The sequence below is a fragment of the Cherax quadricarinatus genome, chromosome 19 (assembly GCF_038502225.1).
Source record: "Cherax quadricarinatus isolate ZL_2023a chromosome 19, ASM3850222v1, whole genome shotgun sequence".
NCBI classification, from domain to species: Eukaryota; Metazoa; Arthropoda; class Malacostraca; order Decapoda; family Parastacidae; genus Cherax; species Cherax quadricarinatus.
In genome coordinates, this window is record NC_091310.1 from 42319165 (window position 1) to 42343537 (window position 24373).

Here is a 24373-nt window from a genome sequence, read left to right on the forward strand (position 1 = left end):
TACCAGTTTTTTTTTTTATTATTATTATCACACTGGCCGATTCCCACCAAGGCAGGGTGGCCCAAAAAAGAAAAACTTTCACCATCATTCACTCCATCACTGTCTTGCCAGAAGGGTGCTTTACACTACAGTTTTTAAACTGCAACATTAACACCCCTCCTTCAGAGTGCAGGCACTGTACTTCCCATCTCCAGGACTCAAGTTCGGCCTGCCGATTTCCCTGAACCCCTTCATAAATGTTACTTTGCTCACACTCCAACAGCACGTCAAGTATTAAAAACCATTTGTCTCCATTCACTCCTATCAAACACGCTCACGCATGCCTGCTGGAAGTCCAAGCCCCTCACACACAAAACCTCCTTTACCCCCTCACTCCAACCTTTCCTAGGCCGACCCCTACCCCGCCTTCCTTCCACTACAGACTGATACACTCTTGAAGTCACTCTGTTTCGCTCCTTTCTCTCTACATGTCCGAACCACCTCAACAACCCTTCCTCAGCCCTCTGGACAACAGTTTTGGTAATCCCGCACCTCCTCCTAACTTCCAAACTACGAATTCTCTGCATTATAATCACACCACACATTGCCCTCAGACATGGCATCTCCACTGCCTCCAGCCTTCTCCTCGCTGCAACATTCATCACCCATGCTTCACACCCATATAAGAGCGTTGGTAAAACTATACTCTCATACATTCCCCTCTTTGCCTCCAAGGACAAAGTTCTTTGTCTCCACAGACTCCTAAGTGCACCACTCACCCTTTTCCCCTCATCAATTCTATGATTCACCTCATCTTTCATAGACCCATCCGCTGACACGTCCACTCCCAAATATCTGAATACATTCACCTCCTCCATACCCTCTCCCTCCAATCTGATATCCAATCTTTCATCACCTAATCTTTTTGTTATCCTCATAACCTTACTCTTTCCTGTATTCACTTTTAATTTTCTTCTTTTGCATACCCTACCAAATTCATCCACTAATCTCTGCAACTTCTCTTCAGAATCTCCAAAGAGCACAGTGTCATCAGCAAAAAGCAACTGTGATAACTCCCACTTTATGTGTGATTCTTTATCTTTTAACTCCATGCCTCTTGCCAAGACCATCGCATTTACTTCTCTTACAACCACATCTATAAATATATTAAACAACCACGGTGACATCACACATCCTTGTCTAAGGCCTACTTTTACTGGGAAATAATTTCCCTCTTTCCTACATACTCTAACTTGAGCCTCACTATCCTCGTAAAAACTCTTCACTGCTTTCAGTAACCTACCTCCTACACCATACACCTGCAACATCTGCCACATTGCCCCCCTATCCACCCTGTCATACGCCTTTTCCAAATCCATAAATGCCACAAAGACCTCTTTAGCCTTATCTAAATACTGTTCACTTATGTGTTTCACTGTAAACACCTGGTCCACACACCCCCTACCTTTCCTAAAGCCTCCTTGTTCATCTGCTATCCTATTCTCCGTCTTACTCTTAATTCTTTCAATAATAACTCTACCATACACTTTACCAGGTACACTCAACAAACTTATCCCCCTATAATTTTTGCACTCTCTTTTGTCCCCTTTGCCTTTATACAAAGGAACTATGCATGCTCTCTGCCAATCCCTAGGTACCTTACCCTCTTCCATACATTTATTAAATAATTGCACCAACCACTCCAAAACTATATCCCCACCTGCTTTTAACATTTCTATCTTGATCCCATCAATCCCGGCTGCCTTACCCCCTTTCATTTTGCCTACTGCCTCACGAACTTCCCCTACACTCACAACTGGCTCTTCCTCACTCCTTCAAGATGTTATTCCTCCTTGCCCTATACACAAAATCACAGCTTCCCTATCTTCATCAACATTTAACAATTCCTCAAAATATTCCCTCCATCTTCCCAATACCTCTAACTCTCCATTTAATAACTCTCCTCTCCTATTTTTAACTGACAAACCCATTTGTTCTCTAGGCTTCCTTAACTTGTTAATCTCACTCCAAAACTTTTTCTTATTTTCAACAAAATTTGTTGATAACATCTCACCCACTCTCTCATTTGCTCTCTTTTTACATTGCTTCACCACTCTCTTAACCTCTCTCTTTTTCTCCATATATGTACTCTTCCCTCCTTGCATCACTTCTACTTTGTAAAAACTTCTCATATGCTAACTTTTTCTCCTCTTCCCTCCCGCACCCACCTTCCTGTAACCACAAACTTCTGCTGAACACTCCAACACTACATTTTTAAACCTACCCCATACCTCTTCGACCCCATTGCCTATGCTCTCATTAGCCCATCTATCCTCCAATAGCTGTTTATATCTTACCCTAACTACCTTTATTCCAAGTATAGTACTTCTACCATATTATTATTTTTTTATAAATTGTGTGCAAATAAGTGAATATTTCACTTATGTGCAACTTATTTAGAAGAGGAAAGTTAAGAGGACAGGTACTACAGTGAGTGGTGAGTGCCTGATTATAGTTTTTTGGTATCTCTCTTCCAGAATTTTCTTCTTACTAATACTTTACACACATACTGAAATATTCAGAATAATGGTGTTGCATTATACTGGCAAATTATTTAGGCACTTCATGCTAAATATTAACTGAAATGTTAAATACCATGTAAATTATTTTTTTTAATGCATGTACACAAGTGCATGATTAAGCATACCCAAAAGTATTACAATTAATGAAAGTTCCTAAAACATTAGTGAACGAAAAATATATTACTAGTTCAGTAGTTTGACTTTTTAACTTACGTCTTTTTTTTCAAGGCTTTGGGTGTTGGTAAATTAGCAACCCGATGTGCTCTAAGCTTTTCCCAGTTAAGAGCATCATGACGATGCTTAAGGAGCTTATTCTTTTCATGATTTTTTTGTAGCTGTTGCTGCTTGTGCACTTTCTTCGCTTCATCTCCACGCCTTGCTGCTTTTTCTTGGTTGCAATGAGCACGTTGAGCTAAAATTTCATTTACATCAGGCTAAAAAATAAAGAAATATGATAACCACATATATACTGTATAAGGTGAAAAAAAAAAAGATACAAAAACTAAATAAAGTAGAAAACCTAGTTTTATTAACAAAAATGACCAAGAGACAAAAGGTGTAACTTAGGACAATGTAATGTCAAAAATATCAGAAAGTTTTCCTTCACAGACAGACAGTTACATTAGAAAATGGCTCCAATCCTCCATTGGCACTCTGCCAAATTACACTGAGAAAAATCCTCTACTTTCTCCTGTCCAGTTTTATGTACACTGAACACTCATACTGTATAGGAGATCATCCAATTATTTCCAGTAAAATACATTATATATGTCTACTATGTGAAAAAATTTCTTAATTTATATCACTTAATTACCTGTTGACTAGCAAGTTCATGAGCCTTGCCAAGTGCCTGCAGGGATTCCTTATATTCCTTTTGCAGCTCCTGTACCTGATTCTCTTTCTCTGCTTGCCACTGTTGGTATAGGTCCTGTCTTAAATCTTGGATCATCTGTGACTTTTTACTATGCACAGATTCACGAATACGCCTGGCTTCTTCTTTTGCCTGCTCCCGTACCTGGAATAAATTAAAACAGAAATTATTGCATGACTACATCTACTGAACATGTAGGCTATCCTAAACTTGAAATAAAGTGCATTTAAATCTACCCTGTGGCCAGGTAGGCAACACTCTCGCTTCACACACAATGTCTGTGGATCAATCCACATCAAAGGTGGAAACATTGGGCATGTTTCTTAACACCTGTTGTCCCCATTTACCTAGCAGTACGTACCTGGTATGGGTCGCATCGTGGGGTACAAGATTTAAGGAAACCAATGGAAATAAGACAGACAGTCCTTGATGATGCACTGACTTTCTTGGGTTATCTTGGGTGGCTAACCCTTTGGGGTTAAAAATCCAAACAAAATCTTATGTCTACCCCTTCTCACTACCTATATTCTTTCTAGACCACCTTTCTCCTAATAGTTACTTATATTTTACCCTATCTCCTCCTATAATTTATAACCCTTCACCTCTCTCTTACTGATGACATTCTCCTTACACCCAATCTACCTCTTATTCTCACTGTAGCTACCACTAAATAATGATCTGATATACTGTATATGCTGCCCTTCTAAACACACACACATCCAGAATCAACCCATCAACCTTTTATCTAACTAACACAAAGTCCAGCAAACTGCTTGTATCATGCACTATACTGTATCTATTTATTTATCTTTTTCTTTAAATACATATTACCTATTAGCAAACCTCTTTTCATACATAGCTCAATTTGAGGCCTCCAATTATTATTTACACCAGGCACTTCAAACTTACATACCAGACCCTCTAAACAGTTTACGTCGCCCACAACACAATACATATAACTGTTGAATTCAGGCATCTAATGTTACACAATTCTTCTCATGCAGATATTTTCTTCTAAGTTTTACAAATCTATGTTCATGAAATACAAACATTGAAATTATTTGTCTATAATGGTATGTAATGATTCACTACTGTGGTAGGATATTCAATATGAAGCACTGACATGATTTACATGATAATGTACAACTTACATGCTAACAACTCTTATGTACTGTATGTATATATTTGTGTATGTATGCATGTATGTATATGAATATGTATGTATATGTATGAAAACACACACACATACACACACACACACACACACACATATATATATATACATATATATATATATACATATATATATATTTACATATATAATATATATATACATACAGGAGGGCCCCGCTTTACGGCGTTCCGCTTTACGGCGTTCCGCTAATACGGACATTTCAAATTATGACCAAAACTCACTATACGGCTCCCCCCACCTGACTTTCTAATACGGTCACCGTGCCCCACCCTGTTTGTTTACATTCTCCATGAGCTCAGTAAGCACTAAGTCTCTCCATTTTGTCTGGAAACTCCAAAATTTCAAATGTTTTTAAAAGTTATTTCATATTTTATATATACTCTGATAATTATACTTATGTATACCTGTACCTAAATAAACTTACATACATCGAGTCATTTAAATGTCGTATATTACGTTAATATACACATTTTCATTAATCCATCCATGATATTTTTTTCAAAATTATATAATAAACACGATGCATAACATATAAATAAGATAAATACACCCCACAGTAGAATAAATAAACAAATGTGAGATGTGAGCAGACGACTTGCACAAGTGGTGATAATAACAATACTGAGTCTCATTAAATGTCGTATATTACGGTAATATACACATTTTCATTAATCCATCCATGATATTTTTTTCAAAATTATATAATAAACACGATGCATAACATATAAATAAGATAAATACACCCCACAGTAGAATAAATAAACAAATGTGAGATGTGAGCAGACGACTTGCACAAGTGGTGATAATAACAATACTGAGTCTCATTAAATGTCGTATATTACGGTAATATACACATTTTCATTAATCCATCCATGATATTTTTTTCAAAATTATATAATAAACACGATGCATAACATATAAATAAGATAAATACACCCCACAGTAGAATAAATAAACAAATGTGAGATGTCGTAGCAGACGACTTGCACAAGTGGTGATAATAACAATACTGAGTCTCATTAAATGTCGTATATTACGGTAATATACACATTTTCATTAATCCATCCATGATATTTTTTTCAAAATTATATAATAAACACGATACATAACATAAAAAGATGATAAATACACCCCACAATAGAATAAATAAACATAAATATAAGATGTGGGAGCCACATAACTTGTACAAGTGACGGCAAGAATAACATTTTCTCTAATCTAACATAAGAGTAAATGTGTTACTGGGGGGTAACTGTAGAAAATTATTCCTTTCGTATGTATGTAAGTAAGTTTATTCAGGTATACACAAATACAGTTACATAGATTATCATACATAACAACATACGTGTAGAGAACCTAGGATAACCCAAAAAAGTCAGTGTGACTTATTTCCATTGCCTTCACTCAGAGCTTCATTTCTTCTCAAAATGATGTTACATGAGAATGGGAGTGTTCTTCTTTATTAATTCTACCGTATCAATGTAGAGACAACCTGTACACAATGTAACTTGTACACAAACCAGACGTGTACATTTCGTTTGTTTACAAAACTTACCTTCCCCTGGTTTGTTTACATAACTGCGCCTGCCCCCTCTCATGTACTCATTCTTTCTCTCTCTCATTTATTCGTTTTATCTCATTTACTTACTCCTGACCCTACATTAAGACTACAAATATTTTAAGGTAAGTAATGAGTGAACTGTATATACATTTTATCGCTCTGGGATGCTTAAATATCATAGAATAGTATGTGTGGGTGGGGTGGCCTGGTGAGGCTATTACAATACATACCACACTTGATTTCTTACAATAAATACTACTTGTCTCACCCTAGATTAAGACTATAAATATTTTAAGGTAAGTAATGAGTGCACTATGTGTGTATTGTACCTTTTTATTGTTTTTTGATGCCTGGTTCTATTGCTAACTTAATATATGTTAGTGTAAACTTGTTATCTAGTGTTTGTATGCATTTATAAGTGGAAAAAAAGGGTGTTCCACTTTACGGCGATTTCCGCTTTACGGCGGTAGCCTGGAACCTAACCCGCCGTATAAGTGGGGCCCTACTGTATATATATATATACAGTGGACCCCCGCATAGCGATTTTAATCCGTGCAAGAGGGCTCATTGTTATGCGAAATGATCGGTATGCGAATGAATTTTCCCCATAAGAAATAATGGAAATCAAATTAATCCGTGCAAGACACCCAAAAGTATGAAAAAAAAAAATTTTACCACATGAAATGTTAATTTTAATACACACAAACTGAAAAAGGCATGCACAATTACATGACACTTACTTTTATTGAAGATCTGGTGATGATTGATGGGATGGGAGGAGGGGAGAGAGAGTGTTAGTGTTTAGAAGGGGAATCCCCTTCCATTAAGACTTGAGGTGTCGAGTCCTTTTCTGGGGTTACTTCCCTTCTTCTTTTAATGCCACTAGGACCAGCTTCAGAGTCACTGGACTTCTTTCGCACAACATATCTGTCCATAGTGGCCTGTACCTCTCGTTCCTTTATGACTTCCCTAAAGTGTTTCACAACATTGTCAGTGTAATAATCACCAGCACAGCTTGCAATAGCTGTGTGAGGGTGATTCTCATCCATAAAGGTTTGCACTTTCAGCCACATTGCACAGATTTCCTTAATCTTTGTAGTAGGCAACTTCTTCAATTACTCTCTCCCCTCCTCTGAACCAGTTTCCTCAGGTATGGCCTCTTGCTGTTGAAGTTGATCTAGCAGCTCATCAGTGGTTAGTTCTTCATTGTCCTCCTCCACCAACTCTTCCACATCCTCCCCACTAACCTCCAACCCCAAGGACTTTCCCAATGCCACAATGGATTCCTCAACTGGCATAATTCTCTCAGGGTTAGCCTCAAACCCTTCAAAATCCCTTTTGTCTACACATTCTGGCCACAGTTTCTTCCAAGCAGAGTTCAAGGTCTTCTTAGTCACTCCCTCCCAAGCCTTACCTATAAGGTTTACACAATTGAGGATATTAAAGTGCTCTCTCCAAAACTCTCTTAGAGTCAGTTGAGTTTCTGAGGTCACTACAAAGCACCTTTCAAACAGAGCTTTTGTGTACAGTTTTTTGAAGTTTGCAATAACCTGCTGGTCCATGGGCTGCAGGAGAGGAGTGGTATTAGGAGGCAAAAATGTCATCTTAATGAAGCTCATGTCCCCACAAAGTCGCTCTGCCAAGTCTGTAGGATGACCAGGGGCATTGTCTAACACCAGGAGGCACTTAAGGTCTAATTTATTTTCAGTTAGGTAATTTTTCACAGTGGGGGCAAATGCTTGGTGTAACCAGTCATAGAAAAAGTGCCTAGTGATCCATGCCTTATTGTTTGCCATCCACAGCACACACAAATTAGCCTTGAGGATATTCTTTTGCCTGAACGCTCTGGGAGTTTCAGAGTGATACACTAATAAAGGCTTCACTTTGCAATCACCACTAGCATTGGCACACATGAGAAGAGTAAGCCTGTCTTTCATAGGCTTATGTCCTGGGAGTGCCTTTTCCTCCTGAGTAATGTAGGTCCTGCTTGGCATTTTCTTCCAAAACAGGCCTGTTTCATCACAATTAAACACTTGTTCAGGTTTCAGTCCTTCACTGTCTATGTACTCCTTGAATTCCTGCACATATTTTTCAGCTGCTTTGTGGTCCGAACTGGCAGCCTCACCATGCCTTATCACACTATGTATGCCACTACGCTTCTTAAATCTCTCAAACCAACCTTTGCTGGCCTTAAATTCACTCACATCATCACTAGTTGCAGGCATTTTTTTAATTAAATCCTCATGCAACTTCCTAGCCTTTTCGCTTATGATCGCTTGAGGGACGCTATCTCCTGCTAGCTATTTTTCATTTATCCACACCAATAAGAGTCTCTCAACATCTTCCATCACTTGCGATCTCTGTTTCGAAAACACAGTTAAACCTTTTCCAAGAACAGCTTCCTTGATTGCCTTTCTGTTGCCCACAATAGTAGCGATGGTTGATTTGGGTTTCTTGTACAACCTGGCCAGGTCGGCGACACGCACTCCACTTTCATACTTATCAATGATCTCTTTCTTCATCTCTATAGTAATTCTCACCCTTATTGCTGTAGGGTTGGCACTAGAAGCTTTCTTGGGGCCCATGGTCACTTATTTTGCAGATAAAATCACCAAAAACACTGTAATAATACGAAATGTTCCGATTGTATGCTTGGATGTTACCGCGGAGGCTGGCTGGTAAACAATGCCACCGGCGGCACATGTGAGGCTGGCTAAGGGCACACATTGGACGCGTCTCGGACGAACAGCGGTGAGCGGGTTTTTGAGCGGTATGCGAAGCAAAATTTTTGCGATAAAAGCGAGCGGTATGCGGATTAAACGTTATGTGATGCCAACGGTATGCGGGGGTCCACTGTATATATATATACATGTATATATATATATATCTTTCTTTCAACACACCGGCCGTATCTCACCGAGGAGGGGTGGCCCAAAAGGAAAAACGAAAGTTTCTCCTTTTACATTTAGTAATATATACAGGAGAAGAGGTTACTAGCCCCTTGCTCCCGGCATTTTAGTTGCCTCTTACAACACGCATGGCTTACGGAGGAAGAATTCTGTTCCACTTCCCCATGGAGGTAAGAGGAAATAAACAAGAACAAGAAAGAAAATAGAAGAAAACCCAGAAGGGTGTGTATATATGTTTGTACATGTATGTGCAGTGTGACCTAAGTGTAAGTAGAAGTAGCAAGAAATACCTGAAATCTTGCATGTTTATGAGACAGAAAAAAGGACACCAGCAATCCTGTCATCATGTAAAACAATTACAGGCTTCCGTTTTACACTCACTTGGCAGGACGGTAGTACCTCCCTGGGCGGTTGCTGTTTACCAACCTACTACCTAGAATATATATATATATATATATATATATATATATATATATATATATATATATATATATATATATATATATGTAATGATTCACTATCATTCACGAACCTACTGCAGTGTTCCTCTTTTCTTATGAGTCCGGTATTGTCCCGCGTCAGGTGTTTCTTTGTTGTGGGAGTTGACTGTGAGGTGTGGTCTAAGCCCTTTAATTGCCTTCCTTTGATGCATTACTTTCGTAGTTCCTTGACAATGTGAATAGTCACGAAAGTGCTTGGAATTTCACAACTCTTTCACAGTGGTTGTTTTGCATATATATATATATATATATATATATATATATATATATATATATATATATATATATATATATATATATATATATATATATATATATATATATATATATACAGTGGACCCCCGCATAACGATTACCTCCGAATGCGACCAATTATGTAAGTGTATTTATGTAAGTGCGTTTGTATGTGTATGTTTGGGGGTCTCAAATGGACTAATCTACTTCACAATATTTCTTATGGGAACAAATTCGGTCAGTACTGGCACCTGAACATACTTCTGGAGTGAAAAAATATCGTTAACCGGGGGTCCACTGTATATATATATATATATATATATATATATATATATATATATATATATATATATATATAATAATGTGCATGCAATACAATAGTAGACAGGTGATGGTAACACTGTAAGATAGGCCACAGGGTATGTAAATCTTCAGCTCACGATCTTTCATGCTTTCCTGTGCTTCATCAGGAGCTATGAAATATTCTAAGGCAGAAGAAATCACTGTCAACGCGCTTCCTTTACTCTGAGGAAGCATTGACATATTATAACATTATAATCATGAGGAAGCACTAACATATCATATCACGAGGAAGTACATACATTATATTATAACCTTGAGGAAACACTAACAGAATCATGGCAGAAATTTTTACAGCTGATTTGTCTCTTTAATTAACTTTGACAAGTGTCCAACACAATCTGCTCAAGAAGAAATTTTTTGCCTAGCTGGTAGTAATAAGTTATCACAAGTTATATACACTGATGGATCTAAATAGGAGTCTTCTGGCAGGGCTGCATCTGCTCTTGTTGCCACCTCCCTAGTTAAGAACGATAATAAACTTGTTGAACTAGGCATAAGAATTAACAACTGCGCTTCTACATTGCAAACTTAACTGTTTGCAATCCTAATGGTGCTAAAGCTAACTTATGACACCGAGCTTGACTCTATCATTATTACTGATTCTATGTCATCATTGAAGGCTCTTAACTCATATAATGACTCCAACAACATGCTCATTGGAGAAACCAGGTATAGATACTCAAAAATCAGGGACAAAGGAATTAATGGACAATTGCTATGGATCCCATCACACATTGGATTACTCCTTCATGATAAAGTTGATATGTTAGCCAAGAAGAGTACCCAGAAGGAGAATGTAGAATATAACTTTGGTATATCTGTGTCTAGCATTAGGAATAATATTAGGAGAGAAGTAAATAATGAAAATGATTGTTATAGGAATGCAGTTAGAAGCCTGAGTAGATCTATGACCCACTATGATAACATGAACGTAGATAAGTATGTTTATGGAGTAACTTGCAATGTGAACAGACTGACTGATGTTGTAGTGGCCAGGCTTAGGCTTGGTTACAAGTACTTCTGGCAGTTTGGGAGACACACAGATGATGATCAAACTAAATGTAAATTATGTGATCAGGCATATGGTCACTCTCTTGAACACTATGTGCTTAATTGTCCACTTATTGAGGAATACAGAGACAGACAGTATAATAACCTATGTGACATGCCAAGATATCTTATTAATGAAAATAAGATACCAGATATACTAAGCAAATTTCCTAAATTTGCTTGTAACAGATAAGTGAACTGTAAATATGTATATATAAACCCATATGTACACCTCTTAACCCATTTGGGACCTAGTTCCTCGGCCTTTTGTGTATCCATATGTTCTTGCGCTACCATCCACAGGATGGATATGGGGTGCACAATAAACTAGCCACTTCGGTGTACCCCCCACAGGATGGGTATGGGGTACATAATAAACATATTAAACTAAACTAACTTCGGTGGCAAAATCTCATCCAGCCAACCTGTTGAATGCGGAATATCTTCCACTTGTTCCTCTCCTGCTGCACTACTTGCTCCAGCTCGCTGCCACTCACACGCAAGCTTCTCCAGCATGACTTCTCCATACAGCCTCTCTAGTCTTCTTATAAAATAACTAACGTGTTTTCCATTGCTCATATGTTGTTGTTATTGTTGCTGTTAAAGGCCACCATAACTCACGCCTTATTGAGCCATTCTTCCCGGGAGTGCGGAGGAACAATATATGCCTAAGTCTGGAGGAGGGAAATATATAGAAAATACAGTTTCCTCTGAAGAGAAACGGAAACGATGAATTCATAAATAGGTCAGATGGAACGTCTGCCTTGCCTAAACCCCGGCAGAGCCAGATAATCTCCAACTCAGTCAACAACAACAGACTTTACCAAGACCTATAAGGAGGTGATGTATGGCTCCGAGACCACTGTCCCAGAGAACTCACTCACTGTCACTAGACACTATACTACATCACACAAGAATAGACACTATTTATTTTATTATTTATTTATTTTATGTCTTTGCAAACAGTACATTGCGATTTTGTATTTACAATAGTGGGTTGCAATGCAAAGAGAGCCTCTATTATGCCTTGGCATTATGGGCCAACTTAACATTATTGGCTTTCAGACTACTTAACACTAAGGATTATATCATAGTTGTACAGTAGGATAGTAATTATTTCATAGTTGTATAGTAAATTATTAATTATAAATGAATCAAAATTTGTATAAGACAAAAGATATATTCATATATTTGAAAATGCTTTTTGTGAAAACAATGATTCAATTATATTCCTGTCAACAATGGATAAAAGGTTCAAAGTGATTGTTGAAGTTATGTTGTGGGAGTACATAAGTAAGTGTGTACTGAGTATTTAGCGTTTAGTCTAGGGCGATTACGTGGCTTTTGAGAAGAGTCTTAAATTGATTTTCAGACTGGGTTACTTTAACATCTGGCAATGAATTCCATATTTTGGGGCCCTTTATGTGCATAGAGTTTTTACAGTGTGACATGGACACGAGGTATATCAAAAAGAGATCTGTGTCTTGTGTTGTGGTCATGTGTCCTGTGTGGAAAACACTGTATATTTTCCGGAAATACGGTAATTTATAGGTAAATAGATGGCCATACTGTATTTAATAATATTTATGTCATAGAAAACGGAAAGCCTGCGTCTGCGCAGACGAGGCACTCGCCATCTTGGTTTTGAATTGGATACAACGTTAATATAATGGGAAGAATTTTTCGTGCTCTAGAGGTTAAAATTGGATTGACACCTCTCAAATAGGAGGCGAAATTGTTGGATGTGCATTCCTGCATAACTTGAGATATCAGACGACTGGACAAGACAGCTACAGGAACCTCAGATAAGCTCTCTCGATTTGTGTATAATTCTGGCCAGTGTTTTCATAAATTTAGTTAGTGAGGTTTTTCTGAGTATGATACAACTTAATATCCAGTCAAATTGGTGAGTGATATTAAGATATATTTTCCTTCTGTTATGTATATGTGAATTTATATATAATTATTTTTTAATATACAGTCCACAAATTTATATATTTACCAGTATTCCTGGTGATGTATATTTCATTTAATTAATAGGTCCAGAGCAACTTGTGGATATGACAGTGGTAGGTATCGAAGGGGGACATTTTTTGCGACCTAGGTGTCCCAAATTCCTACTTGTCTAACTGATAAATAATAATTATCTGTTCATTTACTGTTATGTACATAATAATACATTCAGCTAAATGCAATTTTCCACAAGTGCAATGGGAAGGAATTTTCGTGCTCTAGAGGCTAAAATTGGGCTGACACCTCTCAAATAGGAGGCGAAATTGTTGGATGTGCATTCCTGCATAACTTGAGATATCAGGCAACTACCAAGAAGAAATTTCTCACCTAGCTGGTAGTAACAAGTTATCACAAGTTATATACACTGATGGATCTAAACAGGAGTCTTCTGGCAGGGCTGCATCTGCTCTTGTTGCCACCTCCCTAGTTAAGAACGATAATAAATTTGTTGAGTTAGGCATAAGAATTAACAACTGGGCGTCTACACTGCAAACTGAATTGTTTGCAATCCTAATGGCGCTAAAGCTAACCTATGACACTGAGCTTGACTCTATCATCATTACTGATTCTATGTCATCACTGAAGGCTCTTGACTCATATAATGACTCCAACAACATGCTCATTGGGGAAGCCAGGTATAGATACTCAAAAATTAGGGACAAAGGAATTAATGTACAATTGCTATGGATCCCATCACACATTGGATTACTCCTTCATGATAAAGTTGATATGTTAGCCAAGAAGAGTATCGAGAAGGAGAATGTAGAATATAACTTTGGTATAACTGTGTCTAGCATTAGGAATAATATTAGGAGAGAAGTAAATAATGAAAATGATTGTTATAGGAATGCAGTTAGAAGCCTGAGTAGATCTATAACCCACTATGATAACATGAACGTAGATAAGTATGTTTATGGAGCAACTTGCAATGTGAACAGACTGACTGATGTTGTAGTGGCCAGGCTTAGGCTTGGTTACAAGTACTTCTGGCAGTTTGGGAGACACACAGATGATGATCAAACTAAATGTAAATTATGTGATCAGGCATATGGTCACTCTCTTGAACACTATGTGCTTAATTGTCCACTTATTGAGGAATACAGAGACAGACAGTATAATAACCTATGTGACATGTCAAGATATCTTATTAATGAAAATAAGATACCAGATATACTAAGCAAATTTCCTAAATTTGCTTGTAACAGATAAGTGAACTATAGATATGTAGATATAAATCCACATGTATTCCTGTTAACCCTTTGGGGCCTAGTTCCTAGGCCTTTTGTGTATCCATATGCTCTCGCGCTACCGTCCACAGGATGGATATGGGGTGCACAATAAACTAGCCACTTCGGTGGCAAAATCTAAATCTGGACAAGACAGCTCCAGGAACCTCAGATAAGTCTGTTGTGTTATAACTCTGGCCAGTTGTTATTTTCATGTATAGACAGTGAGGTTTTCTGAGTATGATACAAGTTAATCTCCAGTTAAATCGGTGAGTGATATTAAGATATTATCCTTCTGTTATGTAAATGTGTGTATATACTATAATCCTTTTTAAATTTTAATATACAGTCCACAAATTTATATATTTACCAGCATTCCTGGTGATGTATATTTCGATAAATTAGACACATGTGCAACTCTTGGGTATCTTTATTGTGGAAACGTTTCGCCACACAGTGGCGAAACGTTTCCACAATAAAGATACCCAAGAGTTGCACATGTGTCTAATTTATCAACATGTCGGTTCTCTGAACCATTCATCTACAAAAGATGTATATTTCATTTAATTAATAGGTCCAGAGCAACTTGTGGATATGACAGTGGTAGGTATCGAAGGGGGACATTTTTTGCGACCTAGGTGTCCCAAATTCCTACTTGTCTAACTGATAAATAATAATTATCTATGTTCATTTACTGTTATGTATATAATGATACATTCAGATAAATGCAATTTTCCACATCCTCTTTAGGTTGGTGAGGAGAAGTTTGAGTGGAGGGTTTATATTTGCGTGTATTGTTCTGTGTATGTAGTAGGCACATGAATAAGTATGGATGTTCTTAATGGTGAGCAGATTCAGACTTTTGAAAATTGGTGGAGTATACTGGCGGGAGTGGGAATTTGTTATCATTCTTACTGCATCACACAACAATAGACACTATACTACATCACACAATATACACTATACTACATCACACAACAATAGACACATCACACAACAATATACACTATACTACATCACACAACAATAGACACTATACTACATCACACAACAATAGACACTATACTACATCACACAACAATAGACACTATACTACATCACACAATAGACACATCACACAACAATATACACTATACTACGTCACACAACAATAGACACTATACTACATCACACAACAATAGACACTATACTACGTCACACAACAATAGACACTATACTACGTCACACAATAGGCACTATACATCACACAACAATAGACACTATACTACATCACACAACAATAGACACTATACTACGTCACACAACAATAAACACATCACACAACAATAGTTAGTTTAATATGTTTATTATGCACCCAATACCCATCCTGTGGGCGGTAGTCAAAAGATTACAGAGGTACATAATTGGTCCAGGGACTGGACCCCAAAGTTTTGATAGCTGAGCAAGTTACAGAGGTAATGAACTCACAATTTACAAAGGTAATGAACTCCAGGTAGGTCTGGTTTCAATCATGACAAGTTACAAAGGTATTTACAGATTACAGAGGAACGTAATGGGTCCAGGGACTGGGCCCCCAAAGTTTTGATAGCTGAACTAGGTACAAAGGTAATGAACTCACAAGTTACAAAGGTAATGAATCCTGTAAGAATAGTTACTTACGTTTATACATGGCTACAATCATGAACAAATTATAGAGTAATGAGCAATTCACACTTCCACACCCGGTCACAACTGTAATGAATTATTGGTCACACAACAATAGACACTATAATACATCACACAACAATAGACACTATACTACATCACAACAATAGACACTATACTATGTCACAACAATAGACACTATACTACATCACACAACAATAGACACTATACTACATCACACAATAGACACTATACTACATCACACAACAATAGACACTATACTACATCACACAATAGACACTATACTACATCACACAACAGTAGACACTATGATACATCACACAATAGACACTATACTACATCACACAACAATAGACACTATACTACATCATACAACAATAGACACTATACTGCATCACACAACAATAGACAGTATACTACATCACACAACAATAGACACTATACTACGTCACACAACAATAGACACTATACTACATCACACAACAACAGACACTATACTACATCACACAACAATAGATAGTATACATCACACAACAATAGACACTATGCTACGTCATACAACAATAGATAGTATACATCACACAACAATCCAGGTATACTACGTCACACAACAATAGACACTATACTACGTCACACAACAATAGACACTATACTACGTCACACAACAATAGACACTATACTACGTCACACAACAATAGACACTATACTACATCACACAACAATAGACACTATACTACACATAACAATAGACACTATACTACATCACACAACAAGAGACACTATACTACGTCACACAACAATAGACACTATACTACATCACACAACAAGAGACAGTATACTACGTCACACAACAATAGACACTATACTACATCATACAAGACACTATACTGCATCACACAACAATAGACAGCATACTATGTCACACAACAATAGACACTATACTACACATAACAATAGACACTATACTACACATAACAATAGACACTATACTACGTCACACAACAATAGACACTATACTACATCACACAACAAGAGACAGTATACTACATCATACAACAATAGACACTATACTGCATCACACAACAATAGACAGCATACTATTTCACACATTGACACTCTAGACACTATACTACGTCACACAACTATAGACACTATACTACATCACACAACAATAGACAGTATACTACATCATACAACAGTAGACACTATACTACGTCACACAACAATAGACGCTATACTACGTCACACAACAATAGACACTATACTACGTCACACAACAACAGACACTATACTACACACAACAATAGACACTATACTACATCACACAACAATAGACAGTATACTACATCACACAACAATAGACACTATACTACGTCACACAACAATAGACGCTATACTACGTCACACAACAATAGACACTATACTACACATAACAATAGACACTATACTACATCACACAACAATATACACTATACTACATCACACAACAATAGACACTATACTACATCACACAACAGACACTATACTACATCACAAAACAATAGACACTTCAAAACTAGGGAGGCCAAGCCCATGATGACACTCTTCAGGTCACTTGTTCTATCTAGGCTGGAATATTGCTGCACACTAACAGCACCTTTCAAGGCAGGTGAAATTGCCGACCTAGAAAATGTACAGAGAACTTTCACGGCGCGCATAACGGAGATAAAACACCTCAATTACTGGGAGCGCTTGAGGTTCCTAAACCTGTATTCCCTGGAACGCAGGAGGGAGAGATACATGATTATGTACACCTGGAAAATCCTAGAGGGACTAGTACCGAACTTGCACACGAAAATCACTCACTACGAAAGCAAAAGACTTGGCAGACGATGCACCATCCCCCCACTGAAAAGCAGGGGTGTCACTAGCACGTTAAGAGACCATACAATAAGTGTCAGGGGCCCGAGACTGTTCAACTGTCTCCCAGCACACATAAGGGGGATTACCAACAGACCCCTGGCAGTCTTCAAGCTGGCACTGGACAAGCACCTAAAGTCAGTTCCTGATCAGCCGGGCTGTGGCTCGTACGTTGGTTTGCGTGCAGCCAGCAGCAACAGCCTGGTTGATCAGGCTCTGATCCACCAGGAGGCCTGGTCACAGACCGGGCCGCGGGGGCGTTGACCCCCGGAACTCTCTCCAGGTAAACACTATACTACGTCACACGACAATAGACACTATCCTACATCACACAAAAATAGACACATCACACAACAATAGACACTATACTACATCACACAACAATAGACACTATACTACATCACACAACAATAGACACATCACACAATAGACACATCACACAATAGACACATCACACAACAATAGACACTATAATACATCACACAACAATAGACAGTATTTTTTCAGTATATTGATATATTTAGTATAATGGTGCCATCATAAGCTGTATTAATATATGATTTAAATTACTAAGCTAAAGACTCCTAATATGTCTTGGAAGATGGCACTAAAAACTTATTACTACTGGATGCTGGCCGTGAGAGTCCTTCTCGAAATATTAGGGTGTTATTATCAAATTTTCGATCCATGGGTTCGTGATTTAGAAAAGGAGAGAGACGTCCTCAGAATGGAGGTTGACCAAGCTACCGACACTTGCCAGTCAATGTTCTCTCGGTTTTCTACCTCAACTGTAGTTGATTTGTGGCGATATGTGAGTGATATCCAGTACAAGAGACAAGTACCGACGTCGACCTTCGGTTTGATCCATTTGATCCATTTGATCGGTTGCCCATCGTTGGTCGCCTCATCACTGCTTATGAATGTTATTTGGAAATCTAAAATCTTAAAACACTTCTTCTTGAGGTGACATCACGCTGTCATGAAAGTTCCTTTGCTCCCTTCACAACGAGTTTGGCGTGTGTGTCCTCATGTTAATTATAATGAGTGCCACAGGATTGATGGCAGCAGTTAAACTCTGGAAAAGAGGCAAGCACTGGTCGCTTCCCAGCATCAGTGATCCAGTAGGAAATCCAAAAACAAAGAAACGTAACAGACGTCATAGAGGAAATGCATAAGAGAGAAATGGCCAAGACCAGAGAGGATCAAATGGCTTGCAAAAGAAGGGTAAAAAAAAAAGAAAATTAATGAGATAGAAACAATTGACGATGTCCAACTAGCCTATAGGTTAACTGCCCTCCGAGGTGCCCGTTACCAAATTCAAATTCAAATTCAAATTCAAATTCAAAGTTTATTCTCTATAAGGATTACAATGCTGAGTTTACAGAAATTTGGTTATTGTTTGGTTAACATGTAGTAAAATTGTGATTACAGAGTGTACCACTAGAACGCTTAGCATGGCTAGGCATTTCGGGCATACTTAGTTTTATTCTTAATTGTAAAATATTACAAATTATGAGGTAAGTTGGTATTATGGCTAAGTGACTAAATACTAGTTTGTGAGTTTAGCAATGTGAATGCTTTTGTTTTGGCACAGTACATAGTTTCAGTATTGGAGTATCACAGGATTCATTATTTAAGACTGAGATTAATATTTCCGTTTATGGTCAAATGAGTGAGTGAGTGTAAGTGTGAACCACCAGGTGGTATTCGTGTAGTTAGTTGACGGGGTGTATCAGGGAGATAAGATGTTTTCTAATGGTAGTTTTGAAGGTGCCCCGGTGGCCTGGTGGCTAAAGCTCTCGCTTCACACACGGAGGGCCCGGGTTCGATTCCCGGCGGGTGGAAACATTCCGACACGTTTCCTTACACCTGTTGTCCTGTTCACCTAGCAGCAAATAGGTACCTGGGTGTTAGTCGACTGGTGTGGGTCGCATCCTGGGGGACAAGATTAAGGACCCCAATGGAAATAAGTTAGACAGTCCTCGATGACGCACTGTCTTTCTTGGGTTATCCTGGGTGGCTAACCCTCCGGGGTTAAAAATCCGAACGAAATCTTATCTTATCTTATCTTATCTTGTCTGCAGTTCTAGAGTTCTCAGGTAGGGTATTCCAGATTTTAGGGCCTTTGACATACATTGAATTTTTGTAAAGGTTTAGTCGGACACGGGGAATGTCGTAGAGATGTTTGTGTCTGGTGTTATGCCTGTGGGTTCTGTCACAACTATCAAGAAAGCGTTTTAGGTCAATGTTGATATTAGAGTTTAAGGCCCTGTAGATATAGATTGCACAGTAGTAAGTGTGGATGTACTGAACTGGGAGCAAGTTTAGATCTATGAAAAGTGGGGGGATGTGTTGCCAGGGATGGGATTTAGTGATTATTCTTACTGCAGCTTTTTGTTGGGTTATTATTGGCTTTAGGTGTGTTGCTGCAGTTGATCCCCAAGCACAAATAGCATAGGTGAGGCATGGATAAATAAGTGAGTGGTATAGTGTGAGAAGGGCATTTTGCGGCATGTAGTATCGTATCTTGGAGAGGATCCCAACCGTTTTGGATACTTTTTTGGCTATATGCTGGATATGGGTGCTGAAATTCAGGTTGTTGTCAAGGTATAAGCCTAGGAATTTCCCCCCATTATTTCTGGTAATTAGAGTGTTGTCAATCTTAATGTTAATTTGTGCATCTCCTGCTCTGCTACCAAACATAATATAGTAGGTTTTGTCAGTGTTAAGCGTAAGTTTATTGGCTGTCATCCAAGTCGATATTTTAATCAGCTCCTCATTCACAATGGTGTTGAGGGTGGCAAGATTAGGGTGAGAGATGACATAAGTCGTGTCATCAGCAAAGAGAATGGGTTTCAGGTGTTGGGATACGTTTGGAAGGTCATTGATGTATATGAGGAAGAGCAGGGGACCAAGGACACTTCCCTGCGGAACTCCAGTATCAAGTGGCCGTGTTGCTGATGCCCGGGGCAACTTGCTGCTGTTTGCAATGGCTGTCTGCCGAGGAGAGACAGGCACCTAGCAACATCTGTTGTTGGGGCAATGGATGAATTCCCTGCTATGTTTGTTAACTGCTCATTACTCTGTAATTTGTCTATGATTGTAATCATGTGATAACGTGTTTATCATTCATTACCTTTGAAACTTGTCATGATTTTGGCCAGCTCTACTTGGAGCTCATTACCTTTGTAAATTCTCATGATTAATGTGTTTATGATTCATTACCTTTGCAATTATTCATGAGTGTGACCAGCTCTACCTGGAGCTCATTACCTTTGTAACTTGGTCATGATTATGACCAGATCTAGTTCATTACCTTTGTAACTTGCTCAGCTATCAAAACTTTGGAGTCCAGTCCCTGGACCAATTATGTACCTCTGTAATCTTTTGACTACCGCCCACAGGATGGGTATGGGGTGCATAATAAACATATTAAACTGAAACTGCTGATGCTGTGTCTTTAATGGTGACGTACTGATACCTATTAGTAATGTAAGATTTGAAATAAGCAAGTGCATGGCTTCTTATACCGTAGTGATCAAGTTTGTGGAGTAGGATGTCGTGGTCTACTGTGTCAAAAGCTTTTCTTAGGTCAAACCAAAAAGATATATACAGAATAAATGACCCCAAGAAGACAGTGCTGAATAAAAAGTCTGTGAAAAAGGCCAAGGTGAAAAGTGTCGCCAATGGTAAAAGGAAAAGACACAACAATGTTTGTGTGTGAGTCTGGATGTAACTACATTCAGTCTGGATGTAGCTACATTCAGTCTGGATGTTTACCTCGAGTTTACCTGGAGAGAGTTCCGGGGGTCAACGCTCCCGCGGCGTTGACCCCCGCGGTGGATCAGGCCCTGATCCACGGTGGATCAGGGCCTGATCAACCAGGCTGTTACTGCTGGCCGCACGCAATCCAACGTACGAGCCACAGCCCGGATGGTCAGGTACCGACTTTAGGTGCTTGTCCAGTGCCTGCTTGAAGACTGCCAGGGGTCTATTGGTAATCCCCCTTATGTATGCTGGGAGGCAGTTGAACAGTCTCGGCCCCCTGACACTTATTGTATTGTCTCTTAACGTGCTAGTGACACCCCTGCTTTTCATTGGGTGGATGTTGCATCATCTGCCGCGTCTTTTGCTTTCGTTGTGAGTGATTTTCGTGTGCAAGTTCGGTACTAGTCCCTCCAGGATTTTCCAGGTGTATATAATTATGTATCTCTCCCGCCTGCGTTCCAGGGAGTACAGGTTCAGTAACTTCAAGCACTCCCAGTAATTGAGGTGTTTTATCTCCGTTATGAGCTCCGTGAAGGTTCTCTGTGCATTTTCTAGGTCAGCAATTTCACCTGCCTTGAAAGGTGCTGTTAGTGTGCAGCAATATTCCAGCCTAGATAGAACATGCGACCTAAAGAGTGTCATCATGGGCTTGGCATCCCTAGTTTTGAAGGTTCTCATTATCCATCCTGTCATTTTTCTAGCAGATGCGATTGATACAATGTTATGGTCGTTGAAGGTGAGATCCTCCGACATGATCACTCCCAGGTCTTTGACGTTGGTTTTTCGCTCTATTTTGTGGCCGGAATTTGTTTTGTACTCTGATGAAGTTTTAATTTCCTCGTGTTTACCATATCGGAGTAATTGAAATTTCTCATCGTTGAACTTCATATTGTTTTCTGCAGCCCACTGAAAGATTTGGTTGATGTCCACCTGGAGCCTTGCAGTGTCTGCAATGGAAAACACTGTCATGCAGATTCGGGTGTCATCTGCAAAGGAAGACACGGTGCTGTGGCTGACATCCTTGTCTATGTCAGATATGAGGATGAGAAACAAGATGGGAGCGAGTACTGTGCTTTGTGGAACAGAGCTTTTCACCGTAGCCGCCTCAGACTTTACTCTGTTGACTATTACTCTTTGTGTTCTGTTTGTGAGGAAATTATAGATCCATCTACCAACTTTTCCTGTTATTCCTTTAGCACGCATTTTGTGTGCTATTACGCCATGGTCACACTTGTCGAAGGCTTTTGCAAAGTCTGTATATATTACATCTGCATTCTTTTTGTCTTCTAGTGCATCTAGGACCTTGTCGTAGTGATCCAGTAGTTGGGACAGACAGGAGCGACCTGCTCTAAACCCAAGTTGCCCTGGGTTGTGTAATTGATGGGTATCTACATGGGTGGCGATCTGGGATGTTAGTACTATCGGTCTGTAGTTCTTTGCTATTGCTTTACTACCCGCTTTGTGGAGTGGGGCTATGTCTGTTATTTTTAGTTACTGTGGGACGACCCCCGTGTCCATGCTCCCTCTACATAGGATGGTAAAAGCACGTGATAGGGGCTTCTTGCAGTTTTTGATGAACACGGAGTTCCATGAGTCTGGCCCTGGGGCAGAGTGCATGGGCATGTCATCTATCGCCTGTTCGAAGTCATTTGGTGTCAGGCTTGTGTTTACCAAATTCTGTGGCTCTCGCTCTCTCATAAAAAATTCATTTAGATCTTCGACTCTCAGTCTGGTTAGAGGCTTGCTAAAAACTGAGTCATATTGGGACTTGAGTAGCTCACTCATTTCCTTGCTGTCATCTGTGTAGGACCCATCTTGTTTAAGTAGGGCCCAAAACTGGATGTTGTTCTCGACTTTGATTTGGCATAAGAAAAGAAATACTTTGGGTTTCTTTCGATTTCATTTATGGCTTTTAGTTCTTCCCGCGATTCCTGACTCCTGTAAGATTCCTTTAGCTTAAGTTCGATGTTTGCTATTTCTCTGACCACTGTCTCCCTACGCATTTCAGATATATTGGCCTCTTTTAGCTGCTCTGTTATTCTTTTCCGTCGCCTGTAAAGGGAGCGCCTGTCTCTTTCTATTTTACATCTACTCCTCCTTTTTCTTAAAGGAATAAGCCTTGAGCATACATCGAGTGCCACCGAGTTAATCTGTTCTAGACATAAGTTGGAGTCTGTGTTGCTTAGTCTATCTTCCCAGCTTATATCGTTTAGAACTTGGTTTACTTGGTCCCACTTTATGTTCTTGTTATTCAAGTTGAATTTGGTGAAGGCTCCCTCGTGACTAATCTCATTTTGTCGATCTGGGGCTCCGCGCATACATGTCTGAACCTCGATTATGTTGTGATCTGAGTATATCGTTTTTGATATGGTGATATTTCGTATCAGATCATCATTGTTAGTGAAGATGAGGTCAAGTGTGTTCTCAAGTCTAGTAGGCTCTATTATTTGCTGGTTCAAGTTGAATTTTGTGCAGAGATTTAAAAGCTCGTGTGTGTGTGAGTTCTCGTCAGAGCTGCCTCCTGGTGTTATCACTGCAACAACATTATTTGCTATATT

The 24373-nt window shown here is 38.9% G+C and overlaps 1 protein-coding gene across 2 annotated transcripts in view; it reads right to left on the reverse strand.

The window, feature by feature from the left end:
• LOC128688133 (centrosomal protein of 295 kDa-like) overlaps positions 1-11861 on the reverse strand; it is a 39192-nt gene extending 27331 nt beyond the window's left edge. The window contains exons 1-3 of one of the 2 annotated variants that reach the window (XM_070086742.1): positions 11670-11861; positions 3376-3576; positions 2775-2995 (exon numbers count right to left, since the gene is read on the reverse strand). In XM_070086742.1, the coding sequence (XP_069942843.1) occupies positions 2775-2995; positions 3376-3576; positions 11670-11771 (524 nt within the window). In that variant the 5' untranslated portion in view covers positions 11772-11861. Of the gene's footprint in view, positions 1-2774; positions 2996-3375; positions 3577-11641 lie in introns of both variants that reach the window. The other variant, XM_070086743.1, reaches the window with a different exon arrangement.
• Positions 11862-24373: the final 12512 nt, after the last annotated feature.